Source organism: Gallinula chloropus (genome assembly GCF_964237585.1).
Source record: "Gallinula chloropus genome assembly, chromosome: 18".
NCBI lineage: Eukaryota > Metazoa > Chordata > Aves > Gruiformes > Rallidae > Gallinula > Gallinula chloropus.
The window spans coordinates 14,185,464-14,204,556 of NC_140103.1; the positions used below are offsets into that span (position 1 = coordinate 14,185,464).

Sequence of the window (19,093 nt, forward strand, 5' to 3'; positions counted from 1 at the left end):
ATGGGGCAAAGACCTGATTTCTATCAGGGCATTTCAAACTGACCAGCACCCTTGGCCATCTTCACCACAGCCCATCCCACCCTGCCCCACACCTGTGCCTGTTTCCCTGCAGGCTGTAGGAACCCAATGCACTTCCCCACCTCATTCTCAGCCCCCCATGTCCCTGCCTGTACTGCTGTCTCTCCCTCCTCGCCAGCTGTTCTCACAAACACAAAGCCACCAGCTCAGCCAGGCTTCCTCCAAGGGATTTCTTGCACCACAGCGCTACCAGAATGGCAGAATGACATTTCTTTATCCTCATGTCCACTCTCCGACTTCCAAAGTTGTGGCTTCACGTGGACTTCCTTTCTTATATTATTTCTATGTAGCACAAAGTTTGCTGCCCTCAGCTCTCCACCAGCCCCTACAAAGAAAATTAACTTCATCTTGGCCGAAACCAGGCCACCTTTGCAGACAACAAGTGCAACACAATGGTGGGCTCACTCCTGCAGTCATACAGTATGGATGATCCCGTTGGTCAGTTATGGTCAGCTGGGGCTGTTCTGTCCCCTTGCAGGCACTTGTGCACTCCCAGCTGACTCATTTCTGGAGCAGAATTACAAAAAAGGCCTTGATGCTGTGCAAGCCCTGCTCAGCAAGGAACTAACGTGTTTAGTTAGACTTTATGATTACAAATCCCAACCATAGAACTCCGGGGGCTGCCAGCACGAGAATTCATTCCAGTCCAGCCAAAATATGGTCAGGAGGAGAAGATCTCTCCTGGTTTAAAATATTCTTCATATTCCTGTTCATCAAATTCCCAGAGTTTCTCAAGGTCTGTTTGAAGTGAAGTGCCATTTTCTTAACAGTACACATCTCCTTGCAGATGGCTCTTCAAAGTTATGGTGCATTAAAATAAATGACAGCAAGAGGTGTCAAAGAACCTGGGACTCTATTGATGGATGTTTAGCATCTTCAAATGTTGATTATGGTAGAGCCTGAAAATGTCATCAGGCATTGCTAGGACAATTCCCATGGCTGGGAATGCCCTGAGCTCCAAGCTTTACAGTGCTTCTAGTGTGGTAACTGGTGAAGTTTCAGGCCAGGAACATCTTTCAGCCCTCGCACTTTCTGTTTTGGTGGTGTAGTTGTGCATTTAGAAGTTACGAATGTGGATGCTGGCAGAGCCAGAAAATGATGTCCAGCACTTTTAGGACTATTCCCTTGGCTGGGAATGCCCTGAGCCTCAAGGTTACTTGGGCTGCTTGTGGGCTACCTCTGGAGGTTTCTGGCCCAGAACATCTTTCATCCCTCCCACCTTTTGTTTGTGAAATACTGCTGGACCATTAGCATGTTTGAAGGTGGACACTGGTAGATCCCAAAAATTACGTCAGGCAGTGTTAGGACTGTTCCCTTGGAAAGGACAGCCCTGACCCACAAGGTTTCTGGGGCTTCTTGGCTGCTCCCTGAGGTGATTTCAGGCCAGGAACAGCTTTCATCCCTCACACCTTTTCTTTGTGTGCTAATACTCTACATTTTGCATGTTCAAAGTCAGATGCTGGTAGAATCTGAAAATGACATTAGGTACTTTTAGGATTGACCCTTTGAAAGGAAAGCCCTGATGCCCAAAGTTACTGGGGCTACCAGCGTGCTACCTGGGGAGGTTTCAGGCCAGGAACATCTGTCATCCCTCTCACCTTTCACTTGGAATGTACTGCTCTATGGTTAACAGGTTGAAAGGTGGGTGCTGGTATAGCTGGAAAGTATAGCACCATATTACTCCCATAATTTTCCACTTCCCCCACCCAGATCCCCCCCATATCCACCCCCAGAACCCTCCTTCAAAATCCCCATGTCCGCTCCCAGCACCCGTGGTTGCCCATCCACCCACACCTTAAACCCTACCTCAGCCCACCCTTAACCCTCTGTTGTGGTTTGGCCATGGCTAAAGGCCAAATGGCCACCAAGCTGCTCTGTCACTCCCCTTTTCAGCCAAAAAGGGGAGAAAATATATATCAGGAGGCTTAGGACTTGAGATGAAAACAGAGGGATCACTATCCAATTAGAACAACGGGCAAAAGAGACTCAACACAGAATAAAAGAAAGAAAGAAAAGTGATTTATTACTACTACAACTACACACTGAGTGAACTAGAGTCAGGTAATGAGAAGCACAGCCAGGTCTTAAAGCACCTTCCCCCTGCCCCTTGCTTCTTAGCAGAGTTAAACTCCATCACGATTTTACTCCCTTCTTCCCCCACCCAACATGGCGTGGGGAAGGGCAGGGAATGGGGAGTGGGGTTCTGGAGGTTCCTCACAAGCTGCTTTCCTTGCCCAGGTCTTAACACTTCATCTTCCTCCCCCCCGCCCCCCTTTTCTTCACACACTTGACTTTAATCATCAATTTGCTCCCTTCTTTCCCCCATTGCAGCACAGGGAGTGGCAGGGAATGAGGAATGGGGGTTTTCAGTCCATTCCTCCCAAGTTCTCTTCCATCTTAGCTCAGGGGGGCATTCCACACACACCCCCTTCCCCTGCTGCACCGTGGGCTCCCTCCCACGCGAGTCATATCCACAAACTTCTGCAGTGTGAGTCCTCTTTACCAGGGAGTCATCTCCTCACCACAGGCCTCTCAGCAGGACTCCCTTCCACGGGTGCTGATGTTTGGACCCAGACTCCCCCAGCCTGGTCCCCCAGAGAGTCACAAGTCCCCTGGCAAACCTGCTGCAGGGTGGGTCAGTCTCTGCACAGGCCATAGGTGGTCTCTGCTCCCCATCCTTATCCATGGGCTGTGAGGGGACATCCGCTCCACCATGGTCTTCACCACGGGCTACAGGGGAATCTCTCTCTTTGGCACCCTTGGGTGGGAATAAGGACAGTTTACTGCCAAAAATCACCATGAATGTGGAACAATAATGGTTAGTTACACTCACACCCAGTGCTAACACAGAGTACCTTATTGAACCAAGGATAACAGAAGTCTGCCCAACAGCAAGGGCAGAACAACACACACACAACCCCAGCCACACTCAGACTGTCCTGGAAGCAGACAGACAGCTCCTCCCCAACCAGCTGCTTTTATGGGGAAGTGGTGTCAGGGGCTGTGGAAAACAGCCTAGGCCAACTCAGCTCACCTGGGCTAACTCAGATCAACTGTGATGGCTGATTGGGGAGGTTAACCCTGGCCTGTCCAGAACCAGGACAGTTGAACAATTAATGGGTCGACACCCAGGGAAGATACAAGGATTTCCACACCTGAAGGTCCAATCACACACACTACGACCCACAAAACCTCCATTGTTGTCATTCCGATTCAGACAATATTCCCCCTTTTCTGGAACTGGGGTTTTCCATGGGTTTGTTTCCTCATTCCAATAAAATGAATCTTTACCAATGGTTATGTCACTTAGATCACTCAGGAGCCATTTTGGGGATATTGTTTCAACGTCCATGGCCAGTCTTTAAATCCTGAAGGGCTCCCACATCCCCAACAATTTGTCAGATTAAAAGTGTTGGGTACCTGCTGGCCTAAAGTTATAAATCCATATTGCCACCCAAGGCTGAAGAAGGGGACAAAAAAAGTTTCCCCAGATGAGGCTTTAAAAACCCTTTCAAAAGCCCATTATTTCCCCCCACTATCCCATTAGCTTGGGGGTAACACGGGGGGTGAAATCCCCTCCTGACTCCTCCTTCCTTGGCCCACTCCTGCCCCTTGGCAGCAGTGAAATGACTGCCCTGGTCTGACTGAACAGACTGGGGGTTGGCAGAAAGCGAAACCAGTTTGTCAGGGCCCGCCCTGGATGTTCTCCTGCTGCTCCTGGAAATGCCTGGGCTGGGACTAGGCCAGAAATGATTTCCACTCCCACTAATGATATTGTTTCCCCTCCGCCTTCCCAAGGGCTCCAATGGAGTCGATGTGCCAGGCCTCCCAAAGGGTCTTTTTCTCTCTCAGCTGGAGGGGGGTCTCTTCCATGGGGTGCCGCTCTAACCGCAGGCAGCATTGTTCACAGGCCCAGAGCCAGGTGGGGCAAGCTTCCCAGTGACAGGCCACCCCCTGGCATGTGCCTCCCTGTGGGAATCCTTGGATCCTGCATGGCCACGTTTCACATGCAGCCATTCCAGGAGCCTGTCCCAGTTTCCTCTGAGCTGGTCCTCTTTCTGCAGAGGGACAATGCTGGCCAGTTCCTCTGAGCTGAGGGAGCTGGGCCTCATTAGCTTGGAGAAGAGGAGACTGAGTTGTGTCCTTATTCAGGTTGAGAAATAAGCAAAGGGCGATGGGTGCAAGCTGGAGCAGAGTTCCATGTGAATAAAAGGAGAGACTTTCTCAGTGTGAGGGTGACAGAGCACTTGGACAGACTGCCCAGAGAGATTGGGGAATCTCCTTCTCTGGAGACGTTCAAACCCACCTGATTGTGTTCCTGTGCGGCTTAGTCTGGGTGATCCTGCTCTGGCAGGGAATATTGGACTAGATGATCTTTTGAGGTTGCTTCCAGCTCCTAACATTCTGTGATTCTTGGACCTTGGATCCCCCTGCACGTCTCTTGGACCAACTCTAGCCCCTCAGGTTTCACCAGGTGTTGGTGTTTGAACACCTCCTTCTTGGCCTCCACCCCATTAATTCCCATGGCAGCTGGGACCAGCAGCTCCCAGGAAGCAGGTGCCTGTTTTGTGCCCATTGGAATTAGGGCAAGAGTACTCCCAGCTTCAGTGAGGTTGAGGTAGCCATGGGCCAGAGCTGCATCCCTTTCCAGCCCCAGCGCTGCAAACCAAGGATGAGGTGCCTCGAGTGACTTGTCATACTCCTTCGCCTCCCCAAGGGGAAAGAGTCCCCTTCCTCTCCTTGCCTGGGGGTCCTGTCTCATGGGGAGACAAGGAAGGGTGATTCTTCTGCCCAGCTCTGGTTTGATCAGAAGAAAGGACTCTGCTGGACAGAAGGATTTCTCCCCAGCCAAGAGAGAAAATGGCAGGGAGGACATGTCTTTCCAAGTTGGATCCCTGGAGCTTCAGGGATAGCACAGAGGAGCCCAGGAGTATGTGACGCATTCGCCTGCTCCTCTCCAGTGAGCTGGGCTGGGCTTCTGGGACAGTTCATGAGACAGAGTTCATGAAATATTGCAGCTCTGCAGAGAGACAGCTCTGGCCAGGAGCAGCTCCTCTGCCAAGCACACAGGGCTGGGGACACTGCCTGTAGGCACTGAGGCTGAGAGAGCTGAAAGATGCTGAGAGCTCACTGGAGGAGGAATTGCCTCAGCTTCTCCCTGGTATGTCTGTGGGTGCAGGGCAATGCAGGTTCTGTTCCTGAAAGGATCTCTGGGACATGGGGCAGTGTGTGGGGTGTGTCAGGAGGACAGGTTCTCTATAGGACCAGAAAGTGCTGCCTGGAAGGGATGCCCTTCTGCCCCATGAGAGGGACAGGGCAGGACAGCTGTCTTCTCCTGGGCGTCGTTGAGGGGTGCCCAGGTCTGTCCTTGTGAGCAGGGTCCCTGCACCCCAGGGGCTGTGTGCTGGGGACTCTGCTGCTGCCAGGGTCAGCACTCAGCCTGCCTGGTGGGCTATCCACAGCACCTCTGTGTTCAAGTAGTGACCAAGGCAGGGGCAACATAAGGTCCTTCTTCTGGAAAGTGCTGCATGGGTCAGCTTTGCTCCCAGCTTATCCTTCAGACATTTCAAAGAGAATACTTTTCCACAGGCAGAGTCTTTGCTTTGACTTTTCCTCTCCAGCGGGCTGTGCTGACTGGGGTAGATGAGAACTTATTTCTCCCCTTGAGAATAGGCAGTGAAAACTTGATTCTCATTAAGATGTTGGAGCCTGGCCTGAGCCCTGCACACACAGATGTTCCCCAGGGCAGTGCCTGGAGGGGTCTGCAGAGCAGAGGGCAGGTTGGATGAGGTCTGTGAGCACAGAGCAGGAGGTGACATGGGCAAAGAGAAGCAGGTGTTGGGACATCTCCAGGCAGCAGAGACATCTGTTCCAAGACAAGGGGGAGCAGGCTGTGAGATGATGAGGTTTCTTCCAGTGGCCCAGTGCAATGTCATTTAGAAAGGATCTCTTGTTTTATTTCTCATTTCTCACCTTCTTTAACACCTACTGCTGTCATTTCACTAGAAGCACCACAAGTTGGAGAGCCATCAGCAAACACACATGAACTGTTAACATAATGGAGCTTCCCTTCAAACAGACCTTGAGAAACTCTGGGATTTGATGCACAGGAACATCAAGAAGGTTTCCAACCAGAAGAGATCTTCTCTTCCTGACTATATTTTGGCAGGGCTGGGATTAATTTTCACGTTGGCAGCCCCCATATTTCTGTGGTTGGGATTTGTAAGCAAAAAAAGTCTAACTAAACATGTTTCTTCCTTGCTGAGCAGGGCTTGCACAGCATCAAGGGCTTTTGTCTAATTCTGCTTCAGAAATGAGTCAGCTGGGAGTGCACAAGTACCTGGAAAGATACAGAACAGGCCCTGCTGACTATAACTGACCAAAGGGATTATCCACACTGTATGACTGCAGGAGTGAGCCCACTGTTGTGTTACACTTGACTACAGAAGGTGGCCTGGTTTTGGGAAGAATAGAGTTGATTTTCTTTCTAACGGGGGGAGTGCCGTGTTTGGGAGTTGGGATGAGAGCAGTGCTGAAAACACAGGGGTGGTTTAGTTGTGTCCAAGCAGTCAGGAACATTTCAGTTGTTCATGATGCTCTGCTAATGAGACAGCAGGGGGCACCCAGGGAGATGTGAGGAGACACAGCCAGGACAGGTGACCCAAACTGGCCATAGAGCATATTCCATGCCAATTACATCATGATGAGCAGATGATGAGAGGCTGGTGGGAGAAGGAGGGTACCACTCCAGGACACGCAGTTTTAGGCACTGTCCAGGTTCAGGACAGCTCTGAGCTGTAGGGTCTGAGCTGTGTGGGTTGGTGAGAACCTGCATTGTGCATCACCAGTTCTGTATATTTTACTACAAAGTCCTATTGTTGTTGTTTCTCTCTCTCTGCTGTCCCAGTAAATTGTTCTTATCCCAATTCAAGAGGTTAGGGGGTTTTTTTTGTTTCCTTTTCCCTTCCTTCCCGCTACCACAATCTCCAACCACATCCTCTTAGAGAGGGAGCAGCTGTGTGGTGCTCGGCTCTGGGCTGAGGAGAAACCACAACAGGTTCCAGCACAACAGCAAATGTGCAACTTTGAAGGTCAGAGGCTGAGGGACCCAGGGCGTCTTTAGCCTGGGGAATGGAGGCTGAGGGAAAGCCCACCTTGTGCTATGTGGAAAGAACATAAGAAAGTCCATGTGAAACTGTGACTTTGAAGGTCAGAGTGCACATGAGGATGAAGAAATGTCCTTCTGAGGGTAGTGCTGTGGTGCTAAAAGTCACTCAGAGGAAGTGTGGATATGCTGGTGGCTTTGTGTTTCCAGGATCAGCTGGTGAGGAGGGACAGAAAGCAGTACAGGCTGGGACATTAGGGAGTGATATCAAAGTGGGGAACGGGGTTTGGTTGCCTGCAGTCTGTAGGGAAACTTGACAAGGCAGGGGGAAGTGTGAGATGGGCTGTGGTGCAGACGGCCAAGGGTGCCGGCCAGGCTGAAAGGGCCTGATAGGAATGAGGTCTTTACCCCTGGACTATGGCTGATGTCCCTGCCACAAAGGCCTCAGAGGACACACATTGTCCTCATGGCCATGGAGCATCATTGCCTCCTTGCAGCCACCCCAGGGAAGGCCACCATGTGTCATACCCCTGTCCTTCCCTTGGCATCGCACTCCCCACATCCCAAAGAAGAGCCCTGAGACACAGGTGAGGGTCAGGATCTCCCTGCCCAGGGGCTGGGGGTCAGTGCTTGACATTTCTGCTTCATCAGACCAAGCCAGGGTGTCCTCAGCATCAGAGCTGCCTGCACCTTGCCTTTGTTTGTCTATAGTTGTCTATTCTAATGAGCCCATGGGGAGGTTTTATCAGCAACGGCTCCCAGTGGGGCCTGTTAATGCTCCAAGGTGCTTTGGGCATTACTCCTGACAACTTCTGGAGACATTCCTTCACTCTCCTCTTGGTATCTGAGGTCTGTGGACTCAGAAGAAAAGACACCATGGGGTTCATTAATATCCAGAAGGCCCTTACAAACATGTCTCTTCAAGTAACGTTCATTATAAAACTCGACTTCTACAACTACTTGGATTTTAGTTGGGTCCTTAGTGATTCCTTGGATTTCAAAGGTATTTCCCAATGGAGGACATTTTTTCAGCCTGTCCAAGTCATTCTGCAGAGCCTTCCTGCCTTCCAGCAGATCAACACTCACACACTTTGATGTCATCTGCAAATTTACTGAGGGTCCAAGTGATCCCCTCAGCCAGATCATTAATGAAGATATTAAAGAGAACTGGCCCCAGCACTGACCCCTGGGGAACACCATGTTTTACCTGCTGCCAACTGGATTTAACTCCCTTCACCACAACTGTTTGGGTCTGGCTGTACAGCCAGTTTCTAACCCAGAAAAGAGTATACCCATCTAATCCATGGACAGCTAGTTTTTCCAGCAGGATGCTGTGGGAGACAGTGATGAAGGTGTCACTGAAGTCCAGGTAGATCACATCCACAGCCTTCCCCACATCCAAAGAGCAGGTCACCTTGTCACAGAAAAACATCAGTTTGGTCAAGCACGATCTGCCTTTCCTAAACCCAGTCTGACTGAGCCTGATCCCCTGGGTGCCCTGCATGTGCTGCATGATGGCACTCAAGATGATTTGTTCCATCACCTTCCCCAGCACTGAGGTCAGCCTGACAGGCATTTTGTTCCCTGGGAACCTCCTACTGGCCCTTTATGTAGATGAGTGTCCCATGTGCCAGCCTCCAGTCAGGCAGAACCACCCTGGTCAGCCAGGACTGCTGGTAAAGAAGGGAAAGTGGCTTGGTGAGCACTTCTGCCAGCTCCCTCAGTACCCTCAGGTGTGTCCTATCCAGACCCATTGACTTGTACAGATCTAAGTGGCTGAGCAGGTCACTTACCAATTCCCCTGGGACTCTGGGAGCTTCGGTCTGATTCACATCTCCATTTCTCCACACAGGGGTCTGGGTATCAGGACAGAACAGGTTTTACTGCTAAAGACTGAGGCGATAAAGGCACTAAGTTCCTCAGCCTTTTCTTCACCCTTTATTACATTGGTCCCCCTGAGTCGAATAAATGTTGGAGATTCTCCCTGTCACAACTTTTGTCATTAATATATTTATATAATTATTATTAATTATCAATAGCATGAAATATTAATATTACTCTTAATATTACTTATTATTGAAAGAACTATTATTTATACCAGTAACATTGTAATTAATGCATTTATAGAATTATTAAGAAAAGGAGGGACAGGGAGAATCCAAAACCTTTACTGTAGGTCACAAAAAAAAATTTGCAAGGGCTGAAAAAGTCTCCTCACCAGAAACCCTCCTAGGTAGCCCACTAGCAGCCCCAGTAACCTTGGGGGTCAGGGCTTTCCTAACCACTGGAATGGTCTGAAGAGTCCCTGGTGTCATTTTGTGGCTCTACTAGTGTCCCCCTTTAAAAATTCTAAACATACAGCAATAGCTCCCAAATAAACCTATGAAGGATGAATGATGCTCCTGGGCTGAAACCTCCCCAGGTAGCCCACACGCTGCTCTGGTAGCCTTGGGGCAAAGAGCCTTCCTAGCCAAGACAATTTTCCTATAATATCAGACATCATTTTCTGTCTCTACCCTTGTCCACAGTCAAAAATGCCAAATGTCCAGCAACAGGTCCCAAACACAAGGGTTGAGAGCCTGAAAGTTCCCTGGGTAGCCCAAAAGCAGCCCCAGTAACTTTGGGGCTCAGAGCTTTCGTAGCTGAGGGAACAGTCCTAAGGGTCCCTGATGTAATTTTCAGGCTCTACCAGAGTCCAACTTTGAAAGTTCTAAATGTCCAGTAATAGCTCCCAAACAAAAGGTGCGTGGGCTGAGACATGTTTCTGGCATGAAACCTCCCCAGGTAGCCCACTAGCAGCCCCAGTAACCTTGGGGCTCAGGGCTTTCCTAGGAGAGGGAGCAGTCCTAAGATTGCCTGACTTCATTTTCCAGCTCTACAAGCGTCCACCTTTGAAACTGAGAAATGTCCAGTAACAGCTCCCAAACAGATTGGTGACAGGGCTGAAAAAGGTTTGTGGCCTGAAACCTCCCCAGGTAGTAGAGTAGCAGTACAGCAAACCTTGAGGCTCAGGGCATTCCTAGCCAAGGCAACGGTCCTTAGAGTGCCTGATGTCATTTTTCCATCTACCAGCAATCACCTTTGAAAGTGCTAAACCTCCAGCAACAGGTCTCTAACAAGAGGAGCGAGGGCTGAAAGACTTTCCTGGCATGAACTCTCATCAGTGTTCAGATGTGAAGCACAAGGAACCTTGGTGCTCAGGTCGTTCCTTGCCAAGGGAATTCTCCTAACGTTGCCTGATGCATCCTCAGGCTCTACCAGCATCCAACTTCAAAACTTCTAACCTTCCAGCAACAGCTCCCAAACAAAAGAGGAAGAGTTTAAAGATAATATTGACCTGAATACTCCTCAGGGAGTGGACAAGCAGCCCCAGTAACCTTTAGGATCAGGGCATTCCTAGCCAAGGGAGGGGTCCTAAGATTGCCTGATGTTGTTTTTGGGCTCCACCAGCGTCCACAGTTGAAGCTCCTAAATGTCCAGCAATAGCTCCTAAGGAAAAGGGGTGAGGGCTGAAAGATGTTCCTGGCTTGAAATCTCCCTGGTTAGCCCACTAGCAGCCCCAGAAATCTTGGGGCTCAGGTCTCTCCTTACCAAGACAATGTTCTAACAGTGCCTGACGTCATTTTCAGGCTCTCCCAGCGTCCAACTTTGAAAGATCTGTACATCTAGAAATGGTTCCCCAAAAAAAGGGGTGAGGACAAAACACAATCCTGGCCTGAAATCTCCATAGATAACCTACTAGCACCATGAGTAACCTTAAGCCTCAGAACATTAGTACCCAAAGAAATGACCCTAAAATTGCCAGACATCATTGCACAGCTGTACAGACCTCCACATTCAAAACTGGTAACCTGCACCAGTAAATCCAAAACAAAAGGTGCGAGGGATGAGATATACTCCTGGCCTGAAACCTCCCCAGGCATCCCACAAAACACCCCAAAAACCAAACAGGTACTGAATACAAAAAGACCAGTCTCCCTGGGGTAGGCATCTGAGCATGCAAGGCTGAGGATCTAGGGGGGTTCACAGAACTGGTCAACAGCATTGCCCTTGCAGAGGGGGAGGGAACATGTCTTGGCTGTGTGCAGCACAGCACTGAGAAACCCACTGCAGCTCCCGTGTGTCTGCAAAGGGCAGGAGGAGGAAGTGGGGAATGAAGCTGCCCTTGGACATTCTCTGCCTCTTTGCATGAAGCCCTGTGCAAGGAGAAAAGGGCAGTGAGAACTTGGGGCACTCTTCACTGAGCAAAACTTTCTCATTGCAGACCCAAGGACTGCCTCTCCCTGTTTTCTTAGACATTGGAAAGGTCCTTTTTGGGAGGTGCATTTCCTGCTGGCTGAGGGTGCCATTGGCTGTCTGGGGCTCTGAAGGGAGCTCTCCAGGTGTCAGTTTGTTCTGGCAGCAGAAGGTCTGTCTTTTTTGATCTATATGATCTTTTCTGGGTGGTGGTTTCCACTTCCCCCAACTGCAGAGCAGAGCTTTGTAGATTTGTTTTTCCTGATTTTGTTCCTGTGAAACACAGAGAAATGCCCAAATGCTCACCTAAACCCCTTCCTTTCAGAAGGGTAAAGAGTCCCCTCCCTGTCCCAGCTTTGGGGGTCCTGTCTCATGGGGAGACAAGGAAAGGTAATTCTCCTGCTCAGCTCTGGTTTGATCAGGAGAAAAAACTCTGCTGGACACAAGGATTTCTCCCCAGCCGAGGGAGGGAACATCAGAGATGAGATCATAGAGCAATGCCCATGAGGACTGAGACACCAGGAAGGAGCCTAGAAGAACTGGTCTCCTCCTGTTGAGCTGGGCCAAGCTCCTGGGAGGGAGGGAGCTCATGGCAACCCGGCAGCACTGACAAGAAACAATTCTGCCCAGGAGCAGCTCCTCTGCCAAGGCACAGGGCTGGGGACACTGCCTGGAGGCACCAAGGGGAGACCTGTGAGGCTGAGAGAGCTGATGGATGCGGAGAGCTCACTGGAAGAGAGAGGTAGAAGACATTGCTTTGAACTTTTTGCTCTTGAGGAGTCGGTGGGAAGTGGGAGCTGAGGTTTTATTGATAATTTGAAGAAGGCAGTGCAAACTCTTTTGTCATTAGGACTTGTCAGAGCATCTCCTGAGCCCTGCACACACAGAGGTTCCCCGGGGCAGAGCCCTGATGCAAGGAGGGGTATGCAGAGCAGAGCTGAGCACAAGGAAGATGAGCACAAGGATGAGGTCTGTGAGCAAAGAGCGTGAGGTGACATGGGCAAGAGGAGCAGCTTCATGGACAGCTGCAGGACACAGAGACATTATAAGGGATGGAGAAGGAGCTGCTCCCAGAAATGTCATGATCGTGGGGTTTTGGTGACTCCCTGACATCCCCTGCAGTGCAGACCCTTTCCCACAGTGACCCCCTGATTTCTGCCACCCAGCACAGACTCTGACCACAGAGTTCCAGGGTTTCAGGATGAGTCCTTTCCTTTGTAGCCAGAACCCTAGTGAAGAGAACCCCCTGAGTGCCTGTTTGTCTGTCCATGTCCTATCAGCTTTGGCTGCAGCATTTTTTGCATTTTCACCTCCTGTCCTTGTTGCCTTTGTCTCACCATTACCTGGGTCTCTGGGCACAACCGTTGATGGGGCTGGCACTGAGCTGACCCTCACTTCAGGGGTCCAATCTGTAGGATTGAGGACTTACCGGGGGATCCTGCTGGGCTACAGGTTGCCTCCCACAATGGGGAGCCCCATGCAGGAGTCATCTCAGCGCTGAGGCCATGGCAATGCAGCTCATCACCTGTGTGTGGGCAGCTTCAACGAGCCCTGTGTGTCCCTGGCTGGGAGTGGGGAGCTGAGATTCTCCTTGGGTAGGAGGACACCACAGAAGGGCTTTGGAGCTCTGTCCTGGGACACTGGATTCCTCAGCTCTCTGTGGGGTCCAGTTTCTTATACAGGGAAAACCAGGCTGTGATCACAGAGCACCCAGCACAGGGCAGCTGAGACCAGGGCTGATGGACAGAGCAGCTCTCCCAACTCTGCACTCAGGGGAAGGTTTCACTGGCACTGCAGCAGCAATGTCAGGGAGTCCTGACAGAAGAAACACTCCTCAGGTACAGGCAGGAGAAAACCAAAGCTCCAAAGCTCTGCTGTTGGGTGCAATTGGAGTGACAGTGCTGAAAAGCTCATTTCTCTACGCAGAGGATTTAGTCTGAGATCACACCATCCTTCTATTTACTGACTGCTGCCAGGCAGGACTGAGTTCTCGAGAGCCACAGCTGACCCTCCTCCCAGCAGTGGCACGCTCTGGCCAGCACAAAGCAGAGCTCCCAAAAGGGACCTGCCAAATGTCTTCCTGAATCCAGAGTGTCAATCTGACGGTATTCCCTAAGAATTACAAAAGGTTTTACTCAAAAAGTTCCCCAACTTCTTCCTATGTTTTTTCCTCCTCTGACAGCTCTCCACACGTGATGGCAGCAGATGTCCAACAGCAGCTCCATCAGCCAGTTCCTCCTCCTGCTCTTTGCAGACACACGGGAGCTGCAGCTCCTGCACTTCTGCCTCTTCCTGGCCATCTACCTGGCTGCTCTCCTGGGCAATGGGCTCATCATCATCACCATAGCCTGTGACCACCACCTCCACACCCCCATGTACTTCTTCCTCCTCAACCTCTCTGTTACTGACCTTGGCTGCATCTCCACCACTGTTCCCAAATCCATGGCCAATTCCTTGTGGGACACCAGGGCCATTTCCTACACAGGATGTGTGGCTCAAATCTTTTTCTTTGTATTTTTGTTGTCAACAGAGCTCTGTCTTCTGACTGTCATGGCCTATGACCGCTACGTTGCCATCTGCCACCCCCTGCACTACGGGACCCTCCTGGGCAGCAGAGCTTGTGTCCACATGGCAGCAGCTGCCTGGGCCAGTGGGTTCCTCAATGCTGTGCTGCACACAGCCAATACATTTTCCCTTCCCCTCTGCCATGGCAATGCTGTTGACCAGTTCTTCTGTGAAATCCCCCAGATCCTCAAGCTCTCCAGCTCACATGCCTACCTCAGGGAAAATGGAGTCATTGTGTTCAATGTCTGTTTAGGTTTTGGTTGTTTTGTGTTCATTGTGGTGTCCTATGTGCAGATCTTCAGGGCTGTGCTGAGGATCCCCTCTGAGCAGGGACGGCACAAAGCCTTTTCCATGTGCCTCCCTCACCTGGCTGTGCTCTCCCTGCTTATCAGCACTGGCATTTTTGCCAACCTGAAACCCCCCTCCACCTCCTCCCTATTTCTGGACCTGGTAGTGTCTTTTCTTTACTCAGTGTTTCCACCAGCAGTGAACCCCCTCATCTACAGCATGAGGAACCAGGAGCTCAAGGATGCCGTGTGGAAACTTGTGAATGTTTGGTTTTAGTTTAGTCACCGACTGATCGTTTCCTTCTGTGTATCACTGGCCCTTTCATTCACATTAGCACCTGTCTGTATTTAGTAGGTGTTTTAGTTGTTGGTTGTTGGTTTTGTTTTTTTTTTCCTTTTATTTTTCTAAGCTATAATAACATATTGCACATTCATCCCATTCCTAATGCAGTATCTCCTGCTCTTGTGAGACTGTGCAATAACGAGCTGTGGTCTTTCTCCATCATGTCTAACTGGAAAGGTGCACAATTTTTACATTCTTTTTCTTTCATCAGCTGAATTACTTGACTGTTGGTCTGAAATGGCAATGCTTCCTCACCATGACACAATGGGAATTACCTGGAAGTGTATCATAGAATCGTAGAATCATTTTGCTTGGCAAAGACCATTAAAATCATCGAGTCCAACCACAGCCTCACCGTGCCTAGTCCACCTCTACAGCATGTCCTCAAGCACAACCTCTACACACCTTTTAAATACCACCAGGGATGGTGACTCCACCACTTCCCTGGGCATCCTGTGCCAGTACCTGACTACCCTTTCAGTAAAGATATTCTTCCTTATATCTAACCTAAATCTCACCTGGTGCAGTTTCAAGCCATTCCCTCTTGTCCTTTCCATTGTTATCTGAGGTAACAGACTGACCCCCATGTCTCTACACCGTCCTTGCAGGTAGTTGCAGAGACCGATGAGGTCTTCCCTTTAAGGCCTCCTTTTTTTAAGACTAAAAAGCCCCAGTTCCCTCAGCGACTCCTCACAGGACATGTGCTCCAAACCCTTCACCAGATTCATTGCCCTTCTCTAGACATGCTCCAATATCTCAACATCTTCTTGTAGTGAGGGGGTCAAAACTGGTCCCAGTACTCGAGGTGCTGCCTCACCAGAGCTGAGTATAATGGAACTATCACTTTCCTGCTCCTGCTGGTCACACTATTCTGGATGCAGGCCAGGATGCTGTTGGCTTTTTTGGCCCCCTGAGCACGCTGCAAGCTCATGTTCAGATAGCTGTCCACTAACACCTCAAAGATCCTTTTCTTCCAGGGACTTCTCCAGCCACTCTGACCCAGGCCTGTAAGACTGCCTGGGTTTATTGTGACCAAAGTGCAGGACCAGGCACTTGGCCTTGTTGAACCCCATACAGTTGGCTTCTGCCTTTCAATCCAGCCTGTCCAGGTTGCTCTGCAGAACCTTCCTGCCTTCCAGCAGATTGACACTCCCACACAATTTGATGTCATCTGCCAACTTACTGAGGGTGCACTCGATCCCCCCGTCCAGATCATTAAAAAAGATGTTAGAGAGGATGGGCCCCAGCACTGACCCCTGGGGAACACCAGTCGTGACCTGCCACCAGTTGAAATTACAGCACTTCACCACAAGTCTTTGGGCCTGGCCATCCAGCCAGTTCCCAACCTAGCAAAGAGTATACCCATCTAATCCATGAGCAGCTAGTTTCTCCAGCAAGATGCTGTGGGAGACAGTGTTGAAGGGATTAATGAAGTCCAGGTAAACCACATCCACAGCATTCCCCTTACGCACTGTCATGGTTTCACCCCGTCTGAGAACCGAGATCCACGCAGCTGCCTGCTCCTTAAAGGAAAAGAGCAGGCAAAAAGAAAGGGGGGGGGGGGGTGGGGGTGGGGGGGTGGAGTGGTAAGGGAAGGGAAAAGGAAGGGGCAAATAACCCCAAAACCAAGAAATTAAGAGGCCCATGGGTTGGGAGAAGGATAGTTTACTAAGATAACAGAAAGATACAATATAACAATGTTAACAGGACTTTAGAGCAAAAATATATGAAGCTGTTGATACACAATGCAGTTTCTCACCAAACCCACAGCTCAGGCCGTGCCACCCAGAGCCGTCCCAGAACCCGACCGTCCCCCAAGAACCGCGCGTCCCGGAGCCGCCCCCGTTCTTCCTCCCTTCAGCCCCCGATATCCTGGGCAGGACGTAACTGGCGTGGAATACTCTCTTTGGTCAGCTCAGTCACCTGTCCTGGCTTCGCCCCTCCTTTCTCATGAAGAGCTGAGAAAGTCCTTGACTGTCTGACAGCAACTAGAAACACCAGGGTGTTATCAGCACTACTCCCATTTTAACTCCCAAACGCAGCATTCCATCCACTGCTACAAGTGAAGTTAACTCCATCCTGTCAAAAACCAGGACATTATCCACCCCTTATTCCATACCATTTACGTCATGACCAGATCCAACCATTTATTTTGGGAACAACCAGTGTCTTGTTTCAGACACACATATATGTATGTACACGTGTGTACGCACACATGTGCATACAGGTATTATTCCCTTAGTCTCTGGACCATTCCTTTGCATTTGTTGAGTGAATGAACATTTAGTCCGTGATGATTTTCAGGCTCCATTCGTCGTAACAGTCTCTCATGGTGTCAGTATGCGCCATTGGATCATTGAATGCTGCATCTCGAGCTCTCGACCGATACACCTGACATGGTCCATGTTCATAGTCTGTGAATCAAAGATGTTCATTTTCAAAGGGAAGGAGGAAAAATATTCTTGGAACACCAGGTCTTGGTCCCGTCATCGTGGCACTCTTCCTTCATTGACTTGTATGACTCAGGCTGTAACTCCATTGGTACAACATACAACAACATACAGCAATTATAGCAATAATGAATGTACAGTAATGGTTTATTTTGCAATTACTATAATACAATTTCTACCTTATTAATTATATTGGCTATTCTCACCTAAAATCAAATCCCTTTGAGGTACACATCGAACTTCTCCATCCTTCTGCATTACCCACCAAGTACAACCAGGTCCTTGAGCAAAAGCAATCCCAGACATGGGTTCACCTTTGCCTGAAGCAGGGATGACCCAAACCATCTTCCCTAATATACTCTTCATATGCACTACTGGGACTCTGTCTCCTTCTACAGTACGTGGAAATTTTGACTGGGCAGGACCAGCTCGATTGGTGGATCCTCTAGAGTTAACTAACCACGTGGCTTTGGCTAAATGTGTATCCCAGTGTTTGAATGTTCCACCACCCATTGCTTTCAGGGTAGTCTTTAAGAGCCCATTATATCATTCAATGTTCCCAGAGGCTGGTGCATGATAAGGAATGTGGTACACCCACTCAATGCCATGCTCTTTGGCCCAGGTGTCTATGAGAGCATTTCGGAAATGAGTCCCGTTGTCTGACTCGATTCTTTCTGGGGTGCCGTGTCACCACAGGACTTGCCTTTCCAGGCCCAGGATTGTATTCCGGGCAGTGGCATGGGGTACAGGATATGTTTCTAGCCAGCCGGTGGTTGCCTCCATCATCGTAAGCACGTAACGTTTGCCATGGCGGGTTCGTGGGAGGGTGATGTAATCAATCTGCCAGGCCTCCCCATATTTATATTTCATCCACCGTCCTCCATACCAAAGGGGCTTCAACCGCTTCACTTGCTTGATTGCAGCACACGTCTCACACTCATGGATAACTTGTGCAATAGCATCCATGGTTAAGTCCACCCCTCGATCTCGAGCCCATCTATATGTTGCATCTTTCCCTTGATGACCTGAGGAATCATGAGCCCATCGAGCTGGGAATAATTCACCCTTACATTGCCAGTCTAGATCTACCTGAGCCACTTCAATCCTAGCAGCCTTATCTACCTGGTGGTTGTTTCGATGTTCCTCCATGGCCCGACTCTTAGGTACATGGGAGTCAACATGATGTACCTTTACAACAAGCTTCTCTAACCAGGCAGCAATGTCTTGCCATAAGTCAGCAGCCCATATGGGTTTGCCTCTCCGCTGCCAGTTGTTCTTTTTCCACTGCTGCAACCAACCCCACAGGGCATTGGCTGCCATCCATGAATCAGTATACCGGTAGAGCATTGGCCACTTTTCTCTCTCAGCAATGTCCAGGGCTAACTGGATGGCCTTCACCTCAGTGAACTGGCTTGATTCACCTTTTCCTTCAGTGGCTTCTGCTACTCTTCTTGTAGGACTCCATACAGCAGCTTTCCATCTTCGATGCTTTCCCACAAGGCGACAGGAGCCATCAGCGAAAAGGGATTATCGCTTCTCATTCTCTGGCAGTTTGTTGTAAGGTGGGGCTTCTTCAGCCCGTGTTACCTCCTCATCCTCTGGTGATATCCCAAAATCTTTGCTGTCAGGCCAGTCTGTGATCACTTCCACAATTCCTGGGCGATTAGGGTTTCCTATGCAAGCCCGCTGAGTAATCAGTGCAACCCACTTGCTCCACGTAGCATCAGTGGCATGGCATGTAGAAGGGACTTTCCCTTTGAACATCCAGCCCAGCACCAGCAGTCGGGGTGCCAGGAGGAGCTGTGCTTCAGTTCCAATCACTTCTGAAGTGAATCGAACCCCTTCATAGGCGGCCAGTATTTCCTTTTCTGTTGGAGTATAATTGGCCTCAGAGCCTTTGTAGGCCCGACTCCAAAACCCCAGCGGTCGACCTCGAGTCTCCCCTTGTGCTTTCTGCCAGAGACTCCAGGTAGGGCCATACTCCCCGTCTGCAGTGTAAAGCACATTTTAAACATCTGTCCCTGTCCGG

The 19,093-nt window shown here is 50.0% G+C and overlaps 1 protein-coding gene across 1 annotated transcript; it reads left to right on the plus strand.

Moving 5' to 3' along the window:
- Positions 1 to 13,624: 13,624 nt before the first annotated feature.
- Positions 13,625 to 14,548, plus strand: LOC311198480 (olfactory receptor 14A16-like; the record flags this gene model as incomplete). The annotated part of the gene is made up of 1 exon (XM_084272437.1): positions 13,625 to 14,548. The coding sequence occupies one exon, from the start codon at positions 13,625 to 13,627 to the stop codon at positions 14,546 to 14,548; it is 924 nt and encodes a 307-aa protein (XP_084128563.1).
- Between the last annotated feature and the right edge of the window lie 4,545 nt (positions 14,549 to 19,093).